General features: G+C 36.6%; 1 protein-coding gene across 1 annotated transcript in view; it reads right to left on the bottom strand.

Annotated features, from left to right (window-relative positions):
- Positions 1-19,880, bottom strand: part of LOC124152485 (lysophospholipid acyltransferase 5-like) — a 53,482-nt gene extending 33,602 nt beyond the window's left edge. The window contains exon 1 of the mRNA XM_046525428.2: positions 19,679-19,880. Coding sequence (XP_046381384.2) covers positions 19,679-19,766 — 88 coding nt within the window. The 5' untranslated portion in view covers positions 19,767-19,880. The remainder of the gene's footprint in view (positions 1-19,678) is intronic.
- Positions 19,881-20,153: the final 273 nt, after the last annotated feature.

Raw genomic sequence — 20,153 nt, forward strand, 5'->3', positions numbered from 1 at the left:
CCCAGACAAGGCAACTTCTCCACACATCATTCAGTTTCACCGAGTTAGCACGACCTGTCTAGATGCCTCAGTATACAGTAGCACACTAGAAACACCTAATGCATAAGATATAACCAGTCATGCAGTCATAAAAGCTTGGCATTTTATATCTGTCCTGACAAAAGGTTTTATGGCAGTTATTATGTGAACATGGTGAAGTGGCTACCGTATACTTGCTGAATTTAGCACCTTGAGTACTCAAGATGTGGAACTGCAAGATGACTAAAACTAGAGATTAACATGATGGTCAAGGATGGTCAACAAACAACTTTTTCAGACAGTTCTACAAGACTGAAGCCAGATTACCATGATTACAGTACAATAATTTTCATTCTAGTGAACACTTTTAAAAATAATTCCATACATAAACAGTAAGACCCAATGAAAATGATGTGGGCTATTTGGGTTATTTTTCATTTATTTATTTCAAACACTGCTAGTGGCTGAGCAGTGTATATTATATATTCATATATATATCAAGTGTATGAAGAATACACATGGTATAATACAAATATATATAACAGTAGGTTGTCATTGACTTAAATCCCTTTTTTTAGGTTAATGTTTTTATTGGATTAAGCTACATGTAAATAATTGGTAAGTAAAAAATCCATTACCATGACAACAGTGTTTGAAATTAAGGATGAAAGTTAACATTATTAAGGAGTCATTGACATTATTCAATTTTTAGAGGATGTAAGCAGTCCCCCGATTAAATAACTGAAAGCACCACAGAACCAGAAGTCCTAATTCTGTATTATCACATGAAATTCCATGAGCAGGCATTTATAAGCAGTGGGCGCTAAATACATAAGATACAGTAACACATGTTGACAATGTGGAAAAAATCATTTAGGCGTCTAAAAGTAGGTCAGCATGAATGGATCTTGTCAGTTGTATCCTCGCACAGCTGAGTGCAAAGTTTAATAGTTGCACTATTATCAACAAGAGCTTACTGCTGATACATACTGATACTGTCATTATATTTTTACAAACAGGGTATCATCTAAGACCTTAAAAATGGCAACAACTGAAATAGCCTCCTTAAAAGTACACCTTAAGCTAGGAAAGCATGTCATGATGGACAGCAGAGTACAATTTGAGCTTCCACGACAAAAATGGACACAGCATCTATAAAAGGCTATAACGAGTTAATGGGTCAACAAAGATCTGATCAATAGACTCTTGGTAAGCTAATTCCATAAGATATAAAGGGGGAGGGGAGGGGAAGGGAAGGAAAAACCTAGGGTGGAGAATCCAGAATTGAGAGGAGAGTGGGACGGGGGAGAAATGGGGAGAGGGGGTTTGTGAAAGCAGGATGGGGAAGGGAAGCTGGAGGGAGTGTGGGGTAGGGGTAGAGGAAGAATGAGTGGTGGAGAAGTGGGATGAGGATGCAATATCCCAGTCAGAATTCCTTATCAATGATTTCTTTCTCAGTCACCAACAGGGTCCACAAGATGACTGTGAGACTGATTTCTACTGAAGGTAATCTGCAGGTAATGCTTTGCTACTTTGATCACACAGCTTGACAGGTGCTTGTGCTTTACAAATTAACAATGTCTAGATTTGCCCATCTTGCTTCCAATAAGTAGTTCCTACACCACCATAAGCTTCTCAGAGAATTAGCTGACCAAACCAATCACCACTGTAGCCATTCTTGAGGGCTCTAATTTAAGATTATGACATGTGGTTTACACACAGTTTACTTGGCACTTCATCATATCTGATTGATGTGTCTGGACATAAGGACACTCTGATGTCTATGAGATGAGTTCATTTTAAAGGGGCAAAAGGCATGGGCAAACTGGCAGTCCAAGGAAACCGGATTCAAACAGTCTAAAAACCCACTCTGATTGCCTGCTCAAATTTTATGACATATTCAAATTTAATAGTTAATGCTTTCCCCAATTACAAAAAGACAATATTTCAGTTTCACACAAGACATTCAATAAGCATAATAAGAACTCTAGACCAAGGCTTGAAATGAACACAAGACTTTAAATTGGACACACTTTAATAAATAACAATGAACCAAGGACATTGTTGTAATCTTCATGTTCATGCATTTTGTCTAGCCAATGTAAATCCTTCTTTGTGGCTTTGTAAATTTTTACTCTGATTTGATGCCTCTCTGTTTCAAGATATGACAAACCCTCCAGTGGAGATCATGTCTTTATGAGAATGAGTGACTGAGTTGGGTTTAACGTCACTTTGAAAAGTATTCCAGTTATATCACAGCATGTCAGCTTAATGTGGGAGAAAAGCCCGAAGCGATTCATGTGTCAACGTTTTCCACTTTGGTGAAACCCGTGAACACAGGTACGATGATGCTGATGAACCTAAAAACATAATCAGAGCGAACCAGGATTCGAACCCACGATAAGCCATAACATAATACATGCATTAAGAAATGTTAAGCTGGTACAGGTATCTCTGTTTTCTGTTGAGAAATGACACAAGAGTAACAACCGGGCATAAATAGCAAGCTCAGGTGAGTTCCAAAGGCATTTGGACTTTGTAAAGAATGTCATCTATACCTGTAACTCCAGTCATATAAATGGTGCTGGGCACATTGAGAGAAAAGGCATGACAGTTAATAATATTGTGATTATTCCCAGGGATTTATCAAGGATCTTAAACAAGTACCCTTGGCAGGCAAAAATGGGAAAAAAATATTTTTTTGGTTCCTAATTGGGATATTTTTAATTGTAGTGTTTTTTTTAAATCAAAGGTATTTGAACATGTTGAACAAGTACTTTCATATTTAATTCAAAGCCATAATGTAAATCTAAGCATTAAAGTTTCTTCCTCTACATAGGTCCTGTTATCAGTGAAATACATTGGTTGTACTGTCTGAGCATAAACTAGGTAATGATTAATTCCAATTTGGGGAATTTACGGACATTTGCAACAGGCTTACTAAATTGGGGCCGAATATCGTCTCTGAGCATGCTGAGTAGGTCTAGTAAATCCTTGAATTCCATCCGGATGAGGAAGTGATCAGCAAAGGGATATGTACATTATCCAAATCTGTCAAATGAGGTCTGTCTGCAACCTTGACAATAAGGCCAATGTTGCACCCAGTAAGAGGTTCAGCAAACTCTTCTAAACAAGCTAAATGTCATTCCCACCTCATATGAACACAACCTATAAACATATCATGAGAGTTTTCACTAACAAACAGCACATTGGTCATATGCTTCCCATGACCTTGAAAATATGGTCAAGGTCCATGTTATCGACCGAGGTTTGCAAACACCCCAACACCTTGGCACCAAATTTGAAACAAATCCTGTTCTCCAAGTTCCAGAGATTACTTGATGACAAATACAGGGCGGAAATACGAGGTCTAATACTAAGATTTAAACAAATTCTGTTCTCATAATTATGACCATAACACCATGACATGGACTATTTCAATGTCTGTATGTACCATATTTGACGTAATAAGCGCCCTGGGCGCTCTCAAAATTAGAAATAGGGGGCTCTTATTAGAATACTATTTTGGAGAAAGATAAATTTCGTGGTTTATGCTGACAGCCTGAAATGTTTATATACAACAGATATATTTTTCCAGAATCTAATTGCCCATAATTAAGGGTGCATATTACACACGAGTGCGTATTATACAGAAATAAATAGGTCTTGTGTACATTGATCAATCGGAAGGGGTGCTAATTGGGATTGTTCACTAGCCAATATATTAGCAAATACCACCGTGGGCGCTTATTAAAGCGGGGCGCTTATTACGTCGAATACGGTTTACACGTTTTAAATGCAAAGAACTTTTCCAGAAAACAATCATGACTATTACTATGTCTTGGGTCAATGAAGCTTTCATTTTGATTTCTAATGCAGCCAAACAACCAAAACGTTCTCAAAACAAAACAGGCAACAAAACACTCACTGTGCCAAAATAAAACCGGTGATTTCTTAACAGTTACCAAAGGATCATTATCACATTTTATCATCCCAAGAAACGCATATAGCATAATAAAGATCCAAAAATGTAAACCTCATCAATGAAATGATAAGAATCCTTCCTCTGGCAGCTATGCTAGTTCGTTACCCTTGACAACAAGTATTTAGGTTTCATCCCTGAAGGAGCCTAGTATCAGTTTAGATGTCAGGAATAGACCTATATCATGTTACATTCTGATAAAGGTGATAGGAGAGATTACAATGTCACTGGACACTATCTCCAGTACAATGCTCAATACTTGCTCTCTTGATGGCTAACATCAACATGCCTTTCTCTACCAGTGTCCCTTCTCTTCTTAATCATGTTGATGATAATGTCAGTGGTAGAACTTCTAAACATCAGGCCAAAAAGAAGTTGACTGTTTACTGCAAATTGGCCAAGTCTAAATAATGTTAAAAAATTGGAATGACATGTTTAGAATTACACTGCAGGGATAATCCATTAAACAGTACTCTAACAAGGGGATTCTTGTGGTATTTGAATCAAGAAATCTACTAAATCTTTTAACATTAGGGTTACACCAAGGACACCTAGACTTTCCAGCTGAATTTTGAATACTGCTAAATATGTAAAATGGTGGAATATTACACTCAACTGCCATCACTTAATGTCAATTATTCCATAGTGATAGGGGGCGGTTGGGTAGCTTAGTGGTTAAAGCGTTAGCACGTTGCGCCGAAGACATGGGTTCGATTCCCGACATGGGTAAAATGTGTGAAGCATTTTTGTTTGAACAGATAGAAGTACATATTTCTGATAGGTAAACAACATCTAGCAGACTTTCATCAAGATAACCATCTCTACATATCTACTGCAATCTGACATGTCCTACATCTCACTGCCAACTGACAGAGTTCACAAAGTCCGTGAAATAGAATCTGGACAAGCATTATTCATCAACATCAGCATCAGCATAACAATCATGATGAACAGATTGAGAACATATTGATATGCATCATAACATATACAGCATGTACAAGCTGTGCCTTACATTACAGCTTACTTGGGAACTTGGGACAGATGCATATCTAATGTAACTCAGTAAAATACTGAAGGCAACAAATGAAATGACAGATCATATTAACATGGTTAAGACTAGACAGAGGGGTGGGGGTATTTTATCTACTAACATAGTACTACAATAGTTCTACATGCAACCAATGCTGACTTGGTTGATGCATGTCATGGTATCCCAATTGCATGGATTGATGCTCATCATGTCACATCACTGGATACTCTGTTCCGGACTTGATTATTTACAGACCGTCTTTGTATAGGTGGAATATTCCTGAGTGCGGTGTTAAACAATAAACAAACAAACATAAAACTATTGGGATACTATTGCAGTTCAGGTGAGCTAAACATGTGGCCTTTAAAAGCGGGATATAATTGTTAATTTCAATCATGTCTACTACCGAGGAGTTATCTACATGTGAGGTATCAAGTCACCTATCACGTTCTGTAAGCTATTACATGAACATGAGACTGTGTCTAGTACTTCTACACACCAATATGTTAATGAAACAAATAAGTTCAGTGTGACAGATTAGATTCTCACAGTTCGTTACCATCACAACCAGGTGCCTCCTTGCATCATAGCAAAGTAAAATGATCTATGCATACCATGTGGTATGTACAACTATATTTACCATACAAAACTTATGTATAATTACAGTAACAACACATGTCAAATAAATCCATTTAAAAGTATTATAAAAGCACTATTGCCACTGGTGCTTCAAGCATTTTTGTATGAATGCCACTGGAAAAACTCAAATCAATATAATTGATGCCTTCAATCATGCAAAAGCATTACTGGACTTTCTACATACAAGTTTTGAAAAATGACATGTTCTTATAATTCAGTACAGCAGCATCAAAAACATTTTCACATTTTCAAAATCTGATCTTTGATAGTTGTCGTTTCGCATTCTTTTGACCTTGACCTTTCATAAGAAAGTCAACTGGAGACTTTGTCTAACAGGCCGCATATGTCTTGTCTGCCAATTATCCTTTACAAAAAACTCAAGACGATTATGAAAAAAACAGTGACCTTGACCTTGAAGTCAGCTTATCATTTGCCAGAATGATCTCCCTTATAGGGAGGTTTTTTTTCAAAAACATGTTTTAGTATGCAAAATCTTACTTGTACAATGGACATATGGCAGACAAAGAGTGATATCCTAGTCCAGACTTACGCTGGTTTCAAAGTGCAAGCCTACTGAGATGCATGTACCATGCTGCAGAATACCCTGGATACTTATGGACCCTAGATTTTCCCTATTCATGTCAACACATTAATATAGATATAACAAATATTATGGCTTTGAAGATGTGACTTGTATTTCACTGATAACAGGACCAATAAAAAGGATTATTGGTATTGGGCAGAGACCATATAATAGAGGGACGGCCCTCACCAACAGTTTATCACTAACCATCAGCGCTACGGCCTGGCATGTAACTGATACACCCCGACACCCTGCTGTTAACCTCCCTGTACCGCTGCAGATGCGCAATAGATGCGCAGACATTCACGACTGGCCATTCTGGTAACCACGTAAACAATATTACATAATATCCGGGGTAAGAGTTAATTCCCTTAGCGGAGATTTCTCCGACTACGACCAGCGACAATCCAATAAAAGGACGTCTCTTAGCGGATTACAAAGATTTTTGTATGATATCTCTCATTAGCACATGTCAGTTGGCTGCAAATTATTTGCTGAACATGTGTGTCTTCCGGGACATTTATTTCAATTTACATATCTCATATTATGCTGCAATTGTTAAATATTATAAATAAACAAATATACCAAATCTACTACGAACGCCACAGAAAACTACGATCCGGTAAATTGCACAGGAACTCAGGAAGTGTAAATAAAACTCATTCAGAAGCAGGGAAGACACTTGTAACATATCACCATATTCCCGATGTTCACAAAATATATCTCCAGATTAACTTCATATCTTATAATAAGTCCAGACTAGATTTACTTGCAAAAATGCATGATCACCGACTGGTGTAAATGCTTTACTATTAGCCAGAAAAAAAATGACGCCATATTAATGTTTTTATTTCATGTAAATTCGCTACTATTTTATAATGCTAATAGTTCCAATGAATTAAAAATACACACATTAAACTACGAGCGTTGTTAAATGAATTTTCGATGTGTCTGACAATGGGCTTCGAAAGAATCAAATGTTATTGGTTAATGCCAGTTTGGGGCTAGCAGTGATAATAGGGTTTGCCGGAGCGAGATAAGTTTGACACCTTCGACCTTGTTGTCTGGAACTTCTCTCCCGACGACTGCCGATATAATCCTTCTTTTTTCTTGGCATTTACAAAGCAAATGATAATTTTATAATACAAATATTTCATGTAACGGATTTTTATTTTTGTATGATGTTTTCATTGTTGTGTAAATACACAAAGTAAGTAGTACCAGTAGTACCTAGTATCAATATTTACACGGCATAAAATAAATAATTGATTAAATGTAGTCATGATTAATACAGACAAAATCTTCAGAAGATAACAAATATGTAGTATTGTAGTATGTAGTATATGCGCGATATGTGATAGCAGCCTATAACTGAAACAAAGTTAAACTTACGAAAAAATGGCGAAAGCAATGGTAAAAAAAATACGCGTCTTACAAAAACAATTCTAATATCATACAATATAAGTCACTTTGTATAATGTTTCAAAAGATATATGCGGATGATAATCACAGACAAAATGCATGTTATTTCGTCTGCTATATGGTAATTTAATTTAAAATATGTGACGTAAAATATGGCCTTGCGCCAAAAATCATACAAAAAAAACTACCGATCGTACCTAAATAACTTTGGTACCAAGCCAAAGGGGAAATCGTGATGAATGTAAAACTATTTCATTCAGGACCGATGATAGGAACACATTCGTCTGAAAGCATGCGGAAATTAAGAGTTGTGGTGTAATTATTTCGGGAAAAGTCAGATTTAGTCCCATTTCTGGAGTCAAAATCTGAAATATCGCATCCGCCCTAAATTTGTAAATGGCACTAAGCCAATTTTTAACATATATCCTTTTTATACACCTTGGTAACCAAGGACTTTCATTGCGAATTAGAGGCCGTTATTGAAAATCAAAATCTGCACTTTTGCCGATTTAACATGTGCGCCATTTTGTTCTCTCGGACAAAGACAAAGCGTGATCACAGTCATCAAATACAGTGACAACGACATGCTTTAGGGCACCAACAAATCTCAGTTGTAATGTTAACAATGTTAAGAAATACATGAGTGTAATTTTGTTTTGTAAAATATATCTTTTGCATGGGAAAAAAAGGCGACAGCGATGACTGCAGTTAACGCGTTTCTGTTCGCTTCCGGACAGGCTGCGCAGTACAAGCCGTAGCACTGATGGTTTCGCGCATAGGCTAGAGGGCCGTCCCTCTATTATATGGTCTCTGTATTGGGTTAAAGAAAAAATGGACATAAAAATATTTCCAATTATGAACAAAATAATGATTCCACAGTCTCACAGTATATTGACTACGAGCTGACAAGTCCTTGTTTTATTAATGCAAAGCATCAGGAAGGATAACAACAAGTACCATTTTTTAATGTGTTTTGGTATGACATGACCTGGGATTAAACCACTGCTGCTGCCCACAGAGGCCATTAGAGCTGGTAGCAAACGCTGCTGTTCCCTGACACCTGCTGTCCTGTAAGCCACTTCACCATCATAAAGTTCACACTTGACAGCACTTTGGTCACAGCTGTTTAAACTATCATTAACAGTATATCTAAAAACACCATTAATCAATTTTATACTCAACCATCAGTATACTAAATATAGTATTTTAGATATAATCTACACAACATATGGTTTATGACAAAAATGTTTCAAATTTCAGTTGTCATACTGAACATAGCCGGGTACATAAAATTGTTGGATAACCAAGATGTTTTTATCTGAAGCAGTCATAATCACATGTGGTCCAATTCATGAAGCTATACCATGTATACAGCTGTTTACCTGTCAATCATTTGATGGTAAGGACACTGAAATCACTTTCACATTTAACAACAATTCTGTCTGACATATTATATGAAGTGATGATCCATGACAAAACAAGAAGAAAAGGGTACATGACATGACATTGTCTGTAAAAGTAAGGTGGAAAATAAAGTTCGTGTTTTGCTGTCCATTTGCTGGCTTGTCATTCTAAGCTTTAACTTCCATTCACAAATTGTCAGACATAGGGAATACATCAGCTATGAGGGACTTAACTGGGTACATCTTAGGGCTGGCCAAAAAGATTGATAATCGGAATTATGGTTGATGGGAAGAAATATTAACAATATTCACTATGAAAATTGTGTCATCAATAATATCTTACATAAACTATTGTGATGGAATAAAGTTTTAAGTAACCGAAACAGACTTCTTTTTGTCTGCTGCCAAAGACAGAAAGCAACTAATTTTGTTATACCTTAAATGTCCACAAAGTAATCCCTGCATAAATGTGTCACCATTCGCGAGTGACGTGAAATATGATGTTTTGTCTCGGAGCTCTTTGTGTATTTACTGAAAGTTACTTCTCCAATATTTATAGAAATTTGATCGGCATTTAGTTGGCGACTATCGATCTCTTAGATCGATATCAATAGCCAGCGCTAGTTTATCAACATTCTAGTCCAAGGGACTCTCAGGAACACAAATTGGGGAAAATGGGTGTCTGGTGTCATGTTTTGTTTGTTAACGCTGCACTCAGCAATATTCCAGCTATATGACGGCGGTCTGTAAATAATAGAGTCTGGACCAGACAATCCAGTGATTGATATCACGAGCATCGATCCACGCAATTGGGATCGATTGCATGCATCAACCAAGTCAGCAAGCCTGACCACCCGATCCCGTCAGTCACCACTCACGACAAGCATAGTCACCTTTTACAGCAAGCATGGGTTGCTGAAGACCTATTCTACAGCGGATGTTCACAGGTCTCTGGTGTCATGTGGCATGCTTCATTTGATTTCATGGAATTTTACTGATGTCATATTTCTGCACTAGCTCATAAGCATTTAGCATATTATACATAGGGTTTGCAGTGTTTGATTTAAGAAAAACAACCACTGACACCCTGTCCTTTGACTGTGTTTCCAAACAGAAGAGAAATGTCAATATATAATTGCAATCTAAAATTTTGTTAAATTTAACGATTCAAACAACCATACTATACAGGACTCCCAATGTAAATTATTTGGGTCCATTCAATATTTGCATGTGTCTAGGAGGCTCTATATATGGAAAACAATATGAACCATGACCAAGAAAATTACAAATTCTGGACATGCTGAAAAGAACCTGCATTAAAGCTGCTGATAATCCACAACAAAAAATATGCTGCAGTAATCTGGTAATATACAGCGCCATCACAAAATAGGCTTATCATATAATCCCCGAGAGAACTCAAGTGAAATAGAATGTTAATGTGCCTAATATAGTCTGTGCCAAAAACCTTGATTCTAGGCATTTAGTATCATTGTTAGTACATTTCTGTGTTAGCATATGGTATTGTACTGGTGTCAGGCTTTGGGCTAGAGGGTAAAGTTGCAGACTGCTGATCAATGATTGAAAATGTAAACAGTATTCCATACTCAGCATATTCAGTTTTCACTTCAATATTATAATAAATCTTTGTTTCAATTTCACAATTCATCCATTGTATTTTATCTCCATTCCAGTCCAGGTGCTTTTAGGGTAACACGATGTGATGTTTGTTTGTTTAATGTTTAACGTTGCACTCAGCAATATGACGGCGGTCTGTAAATAATCGAGTCTGGACCAGACAATCCAGTGATTGACATTATAAGCATCGATCCACGCAATTGGGATACGATGACATGCATCAACCAAGTCAGCGTGCCTGACAACCCGATCGCGTTACTCGCCTCTTACAACAAGAATCATCACCTTTTATGGCAAGCATGGCTTGCTGAAGACCTATTCTACCCCAGATCTTCACGGGTCTAACACGATGTGAATGACATGAACCTAGAAATAGTCATCCAATCAAGTTACATTGTTCTTTTATGATAAAACAAGATCATCAACATCGCTGAGTTGCAAGCTGTCTTAGGCTTAATTTAATACAACTGGGATCACAGACTGCACTCCCGTCTTCATCTTCATAAATTCCCCACCTAAAAGAAAATTCATAAATAATCTCAAGTTTTGACTAGTTTTGAATGTAGGTCTATACTGAACTCACAATAAGAAGAGGTATTCTGATTTGTTGTAGACTTCAAGCAAACTAACAAGAGAAGTTCTGCTTTGGTGACGAGTCCCAGGGTATATATCATAATAGAATGGAGATGCATATAATGTTCATTTTATCAGTCTTTTGCAGTCTGTACCAATGATTTCCGTGTCCACATGCCAAAATTGTATCATGAAAGCATTTACAGTCGATTGTATCTTGTTAATATATGGACCAAATAATTATCACCCGAGCTTACAAGACCAAATAAAGGTTTACCAGACTTGGGCTTTGGACAAGCGGACGACATATCAAGACTGCTTTTGCTACTTATCTGATGCTGGAGTTAAGCAAAAGTTCATAAAGTCATCATAAAGTCGATACCAGCATATATATAAAGAGTAGAAATTATTGACAAAAATAAGGCAAGACTCAAAGGTTTTTGGCAGAGGATGAAGTATTCCTGACATATTCAGGGACAATTTTTTGCATACCGTTTTATGCATCATAATCAATATACCCGCGATACTCTTGTTACTAGACACCCTGCATAACCAGCTGTTCTCATACAATTAAACATAACTGACAATGTATCTAAGGCTACATTAGGCTTTACCATCTGTGCCAGAGTCTACTAACTTGAACTTTTCTCTTGGCATCATTTCAGTAGATTTTAGAGTTAACATATGCATGAAATGTGCTTTTATTAACTGAGCTAACCAAACAGAACAACATATTACTTGACTTGGGCTTCTTACAAGTGGCCCAGGTCCATGATAACATGCCGAAGTCCTTGGGACTTTCTGTAGTAATGTTTTGGGGGTGCTATTCCAATGCATTAGAATAGGATCCCAGGTGACCACTATAACAACAAGCTGTGAACTATGAATTGTATTTACTTGATGAAACCAAGGCTTGGTTGCATGTAGAAAGAAAAGAAAACAAACATGGACAGTCTGAATCTCTGAAAACTTCAAACCAAGTATTTCTGAAGTGCAGTAGAACACGGATAGAATGAACAAAGATATAGCGAACAAAGGGATACAACGAACTGTTAAAAAATCCCCAATTTATCCCCTATATAATATCATATAAAATTTACGTATATAACGAACTCTCTACAGCGAACTAACGGATACAGCGAACTGATATCTGATCACCAACAAGCCCATCTATCACTAATTAGTGACATGTATAGCGAACTGAGAAATCTCACTAAGTGGCTGGCTGTACACAATTAGCGGCGAATCAACACAATGGCGGCGAATCAATACAATCAGCGGTGACGGATCAACCTTGTTAAATTTGGATTGTGTTAATCTTACCTGTACATGTAATCTTGTCAGTAAAACAAACATTAAACATATAAATTTTACAAGATTGTGTCCAAGTGTTAGTTCACTTGCATATGCTATCATGGCGGGCAATAGTAAGAGGAAAGCTATCAGTTTAGAGACGAAATTGAGAATTATTAATGCTGTTGATGCTGGCATAAAAACCAAGTAAGACATTGCAATGGAATTTGACATTCCAAAATCAACATTAAGTACACACAAAAATTAACAGACATGACATCATTTGACAGTTTGGCTGATCTGAATGATGCCGTTTCACGAATGCGGTCAGCGAAACGAGGCCAAAGCAAAATCACCGACTACACATCCTGTATGTAAATCGTAAAATGATAAATATGTTTACATTTTGTACATGTATTTGATAACAATCTTTGGAATTTTTTTTATGAATTTAATGTTATTAAATCAATGTTATAAAATCAATGTTATAAATTGTTATCAATTGAAAGGTCACTGCTAATACAAATCAATGCTGCAATTACGTGTATTGTGTTTTGTCTTATCCAAGATGGTGGACGTTTCCGAGCGAAAACGTGTATAATGAAAAACGGATATAACGAACTGATTTCTCTGGTCCCTTGTAGTTCTTTATATCCGTGTTCTACTGTATTGTGATCTAAATCATCTAATGACCTTCACCTTGGATAGATGTCTGCCATATTCTAGTCGAACATAGAATTCGCACTAGTGATCATGTCAGGAAAAGACATTTTTTATCAAACATAAATACAACAAAAGCAGATAATAATATATGAATATATAAAAATAAATAAATCTAGTTGCAAACAGATTGCAGTACAAATATGAAGACTCCATACCATTCACATGAACACATCAATACTTTCAGAATGAAAATGTTAACATGTGAGTGAGTGAGTGAGTATGGTTTTACGCCGCTTTTAGCAATATTCCAGCAATATCACGGCGGGGGACACCAGAAATGGGCTTCACACATTGTACCCATGTCGGGAATCGAACCCGGGTCTTCGGCGTGACGAGCGAACGCTTTAACCACTAGGCTACCCGACCACCCCTAAAGTTAACAAGCAACTCAATACTAACAAGAACCTTGACAGTGACCTTCTCATTTCCCCAAACCAGGCATTTGACAGATTTTGATAAAATTATAAATTTGTACCTTTGAATAACAGAAATATGACAGTTAGGCTATTTTTACAGGGAACATTGATTGGCCATATAGAGTGGTCTCCAAACCCATCACATCGTATTTCATCAATCTCCTGCATCTCTGGCCACTGCAAAACTCTCAAAAAAGAAAGAAAGAAGAAGCTATCTCAGATGTAAAAACAAGCTGTGATGTTCCTGTGACCCTGCAACTTTAGCAAGTAGTCTGTAGCCGGAGTCTATTTCTTCTGTTTGTTTTGTTTGTTTGTTGTTTAACGCCGCACTCAGCAATATTCCAGCTATATCTGTAAAATAATCGAGTCTGGACCAGACAATCCAGTGATTGACATCATGAGCATCGATCCACACAATTTGGATCGATGACATGTATCAACCAAGTCAGTGAGACTGACCACCCGATCCCGTAAGTCGCCTTTTACGACAAGCATAGTCGCCTTTTACGGCAAGTATGGGTTGCTGAAGACCTATTCTACCCCGAAATCTTCACGGGGCCTATGGTTAAGTAAGATCACATTATACCAGTCCATAGGCTAAGACTATTATACACCGAAACATGCCAAAATACATTTTTGAGCTAGAAGACTCAAAAGTGTTTTGCACAGACTGATATGAAAATACTAAATATCCTACAACTGAACAGTCCTGTCTAATAAAATTCTGTCCCATCCAGTATTGTCAGCTCAGCTAATATTAGTCCATATAATAACACTTAAATCTACTAAAAATGAAGAGCCTAAACAACTTCAGTTAATCATGCCAACAGAGCAAAAAATAAATTTAAACCCCAAAAGTTACTTTTTCATTTTATAAAACTAAAAACATGTAACAATATACATGATATGGTGAAACGTACAGAGATGTGCATGTCGTAATAGTTCATGAATCTAGTCAGACAAACTCGGCAAACAGTGACAGTTAATCTATCCCCACCAGCTGAACAGGATAAGATTGTGATCATGTCATCATTTCCTTTCCCCTGTTAAATAATAACAATAATGTGGAATCATCTGTTATGAACATAAAATTATACTGCTGCAAGGCAATATACTCTGTGTTGGAGGCCTTGTATAGATAATAAAGACTTGAACTTGAAAATACATACATTTTACACTGCAATATGGTAAACATAGCACTTGGACCAGACCAATATTACATCTTGTTTTATGGATTTTTTTAATCAATATCATGAATATGCCATGATTAGGATGATGCAGGATTCAAATTATATAAAGTTCCTGAGAGATTATTCAAATGCAGGTCCCCATGAGGTAATGATCTAATTGATGATATATACTCTTGGTGAGATAAGGTGAAATGGGGCTTAACTTCATGTTCCAAGATTATTGCTCTCGTATGGGGTGTATACATCCACGCATGTGTCACTGCTTGTTCTAGTCCGGACTTATGCGAGTTTCATAGTTCTAGCTCACTTCTAGCTTCTATGTTGCTGTTTAACATGAATACCCCAATCAAAGACAATATATTGACACCAAGCCGACAAGTCATTGTTTTATCCCCATAATGCAGAGTTCCAGGTAGGGTAACAACAAGTACCATATAAAAATGTATTATGGTATGATGCAGCCATGGGATCGAACTACTGACCTTCCGCTCCCCTGACAGATGCTCCATCCACTACACAGTGGGGGCCATATAATATTAGTCCTTTTTAAGCTGCAGGTAGGTCTCTCATAAGCAGAAATCTAATTTGTCATTTTGATATTGCTTCTATCATGTTTCTAACAATTAATATCTATGTAACCAACTCAAGACAATTATCATAATACTTCCTTTGCTTTCTGGAATGCAAAATAATTAGTTACAATACAAAAGACTATTACCATATTTGGCAGACAGTGATAAACATGACTTATTATGTAGTCAGAAGGTTATTTCAATTCATTTATGATAAAACTGATACATCTGATTCATTGGCAGAGAAAAATAAACATAATTTGTCCAAAAATGAAATGAATTGCACAAATGATACAATCTAAATCAGTCAATGTGATGTCCAAGTCCTATTTTCACTTTCCAATACTTGAATTACCTCCCTTCCCATATGCCATCAAGCACAGTTCTATCTCTGGGCAGGATAGGAAATAACTCAATTTTGTAATTTGCCAGACCAAACAGACGGACTGGTAGTTCTCCTGTAGCAATATGGCAAATATCATTATTGCTCAGAAATGGAGGGTTATTAATATTTTTCTGTTCACAAATTTGATAATCAATTAAGTTAGGTTAAATTAGTAAGAAGTATGATACAACTACTGTACAAGACACATGAGACACAAACTTGCCAATCTTGGCACATATTAAAAGCCATAAGATAATGAGCAAACACACATGCATTCAAATGCTGTGTCTGCACACCCATTTTTGACTTATCCACCAAGGTATCTCACAGCTCATAAATTAGGGTGGATTTTACAGTGTAAAAGGAATGGGAGTGAGCTGCAATAAGAATTAGTTGAAAAATAGATAATCTCACCCGAGTGTGTTTTGATATCAAACATATCAACACAAGTTGATTACAGTGGAAAAACTCTGAGGCTTGCCAAGGAGTTTTTTCCACTACTATCAACGAGTGTTGATATATTTGATGTCAAAAGACACGAGGGTGAGATTTTATCTATCATCGAACATCATTCTTCCAACTTTTTCAGTTTGTAGACAGTGCTGAGCAGTGTCTAAGTGTAAAAAGTACTGCAAACAGCTTCAGTAGCAGAGCCATTAGTGATGTCATTGATTGTGATGTCATGGTTACCAATGATGTCACAATGGTCTGCAAAGCATTGTGATGCAATTTCATTGAAGCGATATCTACAATGTAGACATCGCTTAATTTCACCCAAGCATATCTCCTGTGGGAGCAAGTTTGGGATGATAAACATAGTTAAATGAGATGGGAGCCCATAAATCTTTCAGATTTATGAATACTAATATGGATACTTTCACCAGAAGTCTCTTTTTTTCTTCTCAATGCCAAATTTGAAAAACAATGGTGAAATGGATACAACATTTACAAAATATTGATATTTCTTTTCCACAAGTGGATATTACGAGTTATGTCCTCCTATGTCCCTCCTACTGACCAATCAGATGACACCTTTCATATCACTTGCATTTGCTTCAAATAAAATGGCGTCGCCCAGTGAAGGTGATCTGATCGATAATCAAGATCGATATTGTAATAAAACAGGTGTAACTTCGCAAAGTGCATCAAATCTAAGTAATACATTACTACATGTGGTGTGATAATGTATTGGTTTAATTACACTGAATAATAGCACTGTTGCTTTGAATCATTAAGGAATGTTGGAAGTATAACATGTTATATGTCGACCCAAAATTAATTTCAAAAAGAGTGAGCAGCTGGCAGTAAATAGAAGAGGATTATCTTAACATGCACAATATCATAATCTGCAGTGACTTTTTAAGAAATCTTTGCAGTGTTTCAGGTGGGTTTTATATCAGACAGTTACAGGGACTGGGAGCACAGGAAATTGGACATAACTTAATTTAGCCAGTCCGTTTCATTCCGACCTTTCACAACAATTAGCGATTCTCAATGTCATATGACTTTGGCAGGTTGCCATACTCTTGAATGATGTCATAAGTGACTTTGACTGATAATGTCAGTATATTAGGGTCACATTTATTTAGGTCAATGAGAAATTAGACAACAAGGTCAAACTGTCCCAATGAAACTGACCAGTGTCGATATTTCATCTGTCTGTTGTTTATTCTTAGAATGAAAACCCAGTATCATACAACTTAAATTATATATAAGCTATTTTTTGCGAATAATTAATGACAATACAGGTAACAGAAGAACAGCCCTTGTATTCAGCAGTCCAAGCCATGTATTTACAGGTCAATATATTGGTTGGTTTGTTGTTTTATGCCGCACTCAGCAATAATCCAGCTATATGACGGCGGTCTGTAAATAATCAAGTCTGGATCAGACAATCCAGTGATTGATATCATGAGCATCTGTCCACACAATTGGGATCGATGACATGCATCAACCAAGTCAGCGATCCTGTCCACCCGATCCCATTAGTCGCCTCTTACGTCAAGCATAGTCGCCTTTTACGGCAAGTATGGGTTGCTGAAGACCTATTCTACAGCGGATCTTCACAGGTCTCTGGTGTCATGTGGCATGCTTTAATATATTTACTCAATATCCAGTATATATATATATAAAGACATAAACACTGGGTAAATGTACGAAAGGCTTAAAAGAGGCTTGAAAGACAAATGTTATTATTTCAGAAGATTTCTGATACAAATCAATCTATTCTAACAATAACAAAATGTCAACTGATACCAACACATTGACCAAACCAAGGTGGTTTTATACTATTATGAAGAGTGAGTTAACATCAAACTTATTGACAACTCATGCAAAACATACAAGCCCTAACAAAATGTTAAGGCTGTATTTCTGTGTTTTCTTTTAAAAAAAGACACAATATTGTTGCAATTTGGTTAGCATATTACAGCAAGGTGAAATATTATCATTTTTCAATATGTTCTAGGCTTTAGTACATGTCAAATCTTTAAAATGATGTCTAGAAATCGTGGAAACTGTGGATGCACGACAATTTCTAAAGTATAAAGAATGGATTAGGGTAATACACTACAAAGTCTCCTCAAGCATTGTCAAATATTCTGTACATGTACCAAAAACAGATGATGATGAAGAGAAGGAGTGACAAACTAAGGGCAGTCTGTGACTTTAGCCACCAGTCTTAAGCCTGAGTCTAGTTACATTTAATTCAGTCTAGTAAGTCCAGCAATATAGCCATATTTTCAGACTAAATTCTACTGAAGGGTCTGAAAGACATGTGTGGTATAGTAGATAACACGTTGAATCTGTAATCATACCAACAAATGAGTCCCACTTAATGAACAAGCTGAAACAGATGATCAGGTCTTAGTGGTATAATTGGCATTTACTTGCTTATGCTATTACATCATTACTATTATTATTGTTACAAACAGATAATAAGGATCCAATTAGTCCTTCCATCACCTCTGCCTTCATTAACAAGATGAAAGGATGGGTGATCATGGTGATGTGGCATTTATTTAGTTTGTATGGGGCCATGAACTCCTGAAGATGGTAAACATGGATAAATATATCATTTCAAATACGGCGAAAAGGGAGAATTGTCTTATATACATCCAGTAAAAAGCGAGAATTGTCTAATATACATCTCAAACATATATTAAAATGATAATCAGACACAGGTCTTGTAAATCCAGTACACACTTCCAACGTGTCTTTCCCTGCAATTTTGCTAACAGAAACAGCTCAGATTTACCACAATTGTAACACGTTTAACACAATTCTGTTCCAGTTACACAACATAGAACCGCAACTATAGGTACTTGTAAAGCAGGTTATTATTGAAGAACAATACGTATTAAAGTATAATAGCTTGTTTCATTTCATCCTGGCTGAATTTCACCTTCAATAACCTGGTCTCCTGTTGTGATATTCTGCATCCAAACTGAGCCCACGCAACTGCATGGGTTGATGATGTAGTTGTGAAACACATTTAAAGATTCTGTTGACATTGGGCCATGAATTATGCACCAAACACACCCTTAGACAATGCAACATGACTCATCTGTAATGAATAATATCAGTATAAATACATAAGTGTTTGTGAATGAGATGCTAAATCATTTTATAAGTCCATGTGTACCAATACATGTATAAGGAAAACCAAATCAGTGTTGACAATTATGATACATCACTGACAAAGTACAAATATCCGACAATTGTTGGTAAGCAAACCCACCTGTTTCCTAATAATAAACAAACAAATACAGAAAATCGTGTTAGTATCAGCGTTCTTCACACAAATGCTCTTTACCTGCAAACAAGGACAGCAGAAGTCTTATCGCATTGTCCGACGCACCAATCCAAGTGGCGATAAAACTTACAACTGCCGCCACAACCATTCTACCCTCATTACCGTTTGTTTATGACGTGTTATGTATCAAAGCCAAACAACATGTGGATTCTAAAATTTACGTTGCAACGAACTGCCTGATGTGACCGCGCATGACCTCAAGGGAGCGATAATTGCAGAGAGCGACCTCGGGCTAAGGGAGCATCCATTGTACGTGCAAGGCGATTGTGAGGTTCTACTGCGGGTTTGAGATCGTGTGTTTTTCATGGTATGAGACATCTTGTTACATATTAACTTAAAAAATATCAATACTTGAGGTTTTCTCTTTGTATCTAAGAAGTTAGATTAATAGATCATATTTTATTCAATTAGAAAACTAAAAAATATATCGTCATTGTTATCCAAAATACATTTTGACACCTAACCAATTGATCAA

This window comes from Haliotis rufescens, unplaced genomic scaffold (assembly GCF_023055435.1).
Source record: "Haliotis rufescens isolate VD_foot unplaced genomic scaffold, xgHalRufe1.0.p SCAF_13, whole genome shotgun sequence".
In the NCBI taxonomy this organism is placed as follows: domain Eukaryota; kingdom Metazoa; phylum Mollusca; class Gastropoda; order Lepetellida; family Haliotidae; genus Haliotis; species Haliotis rufescens.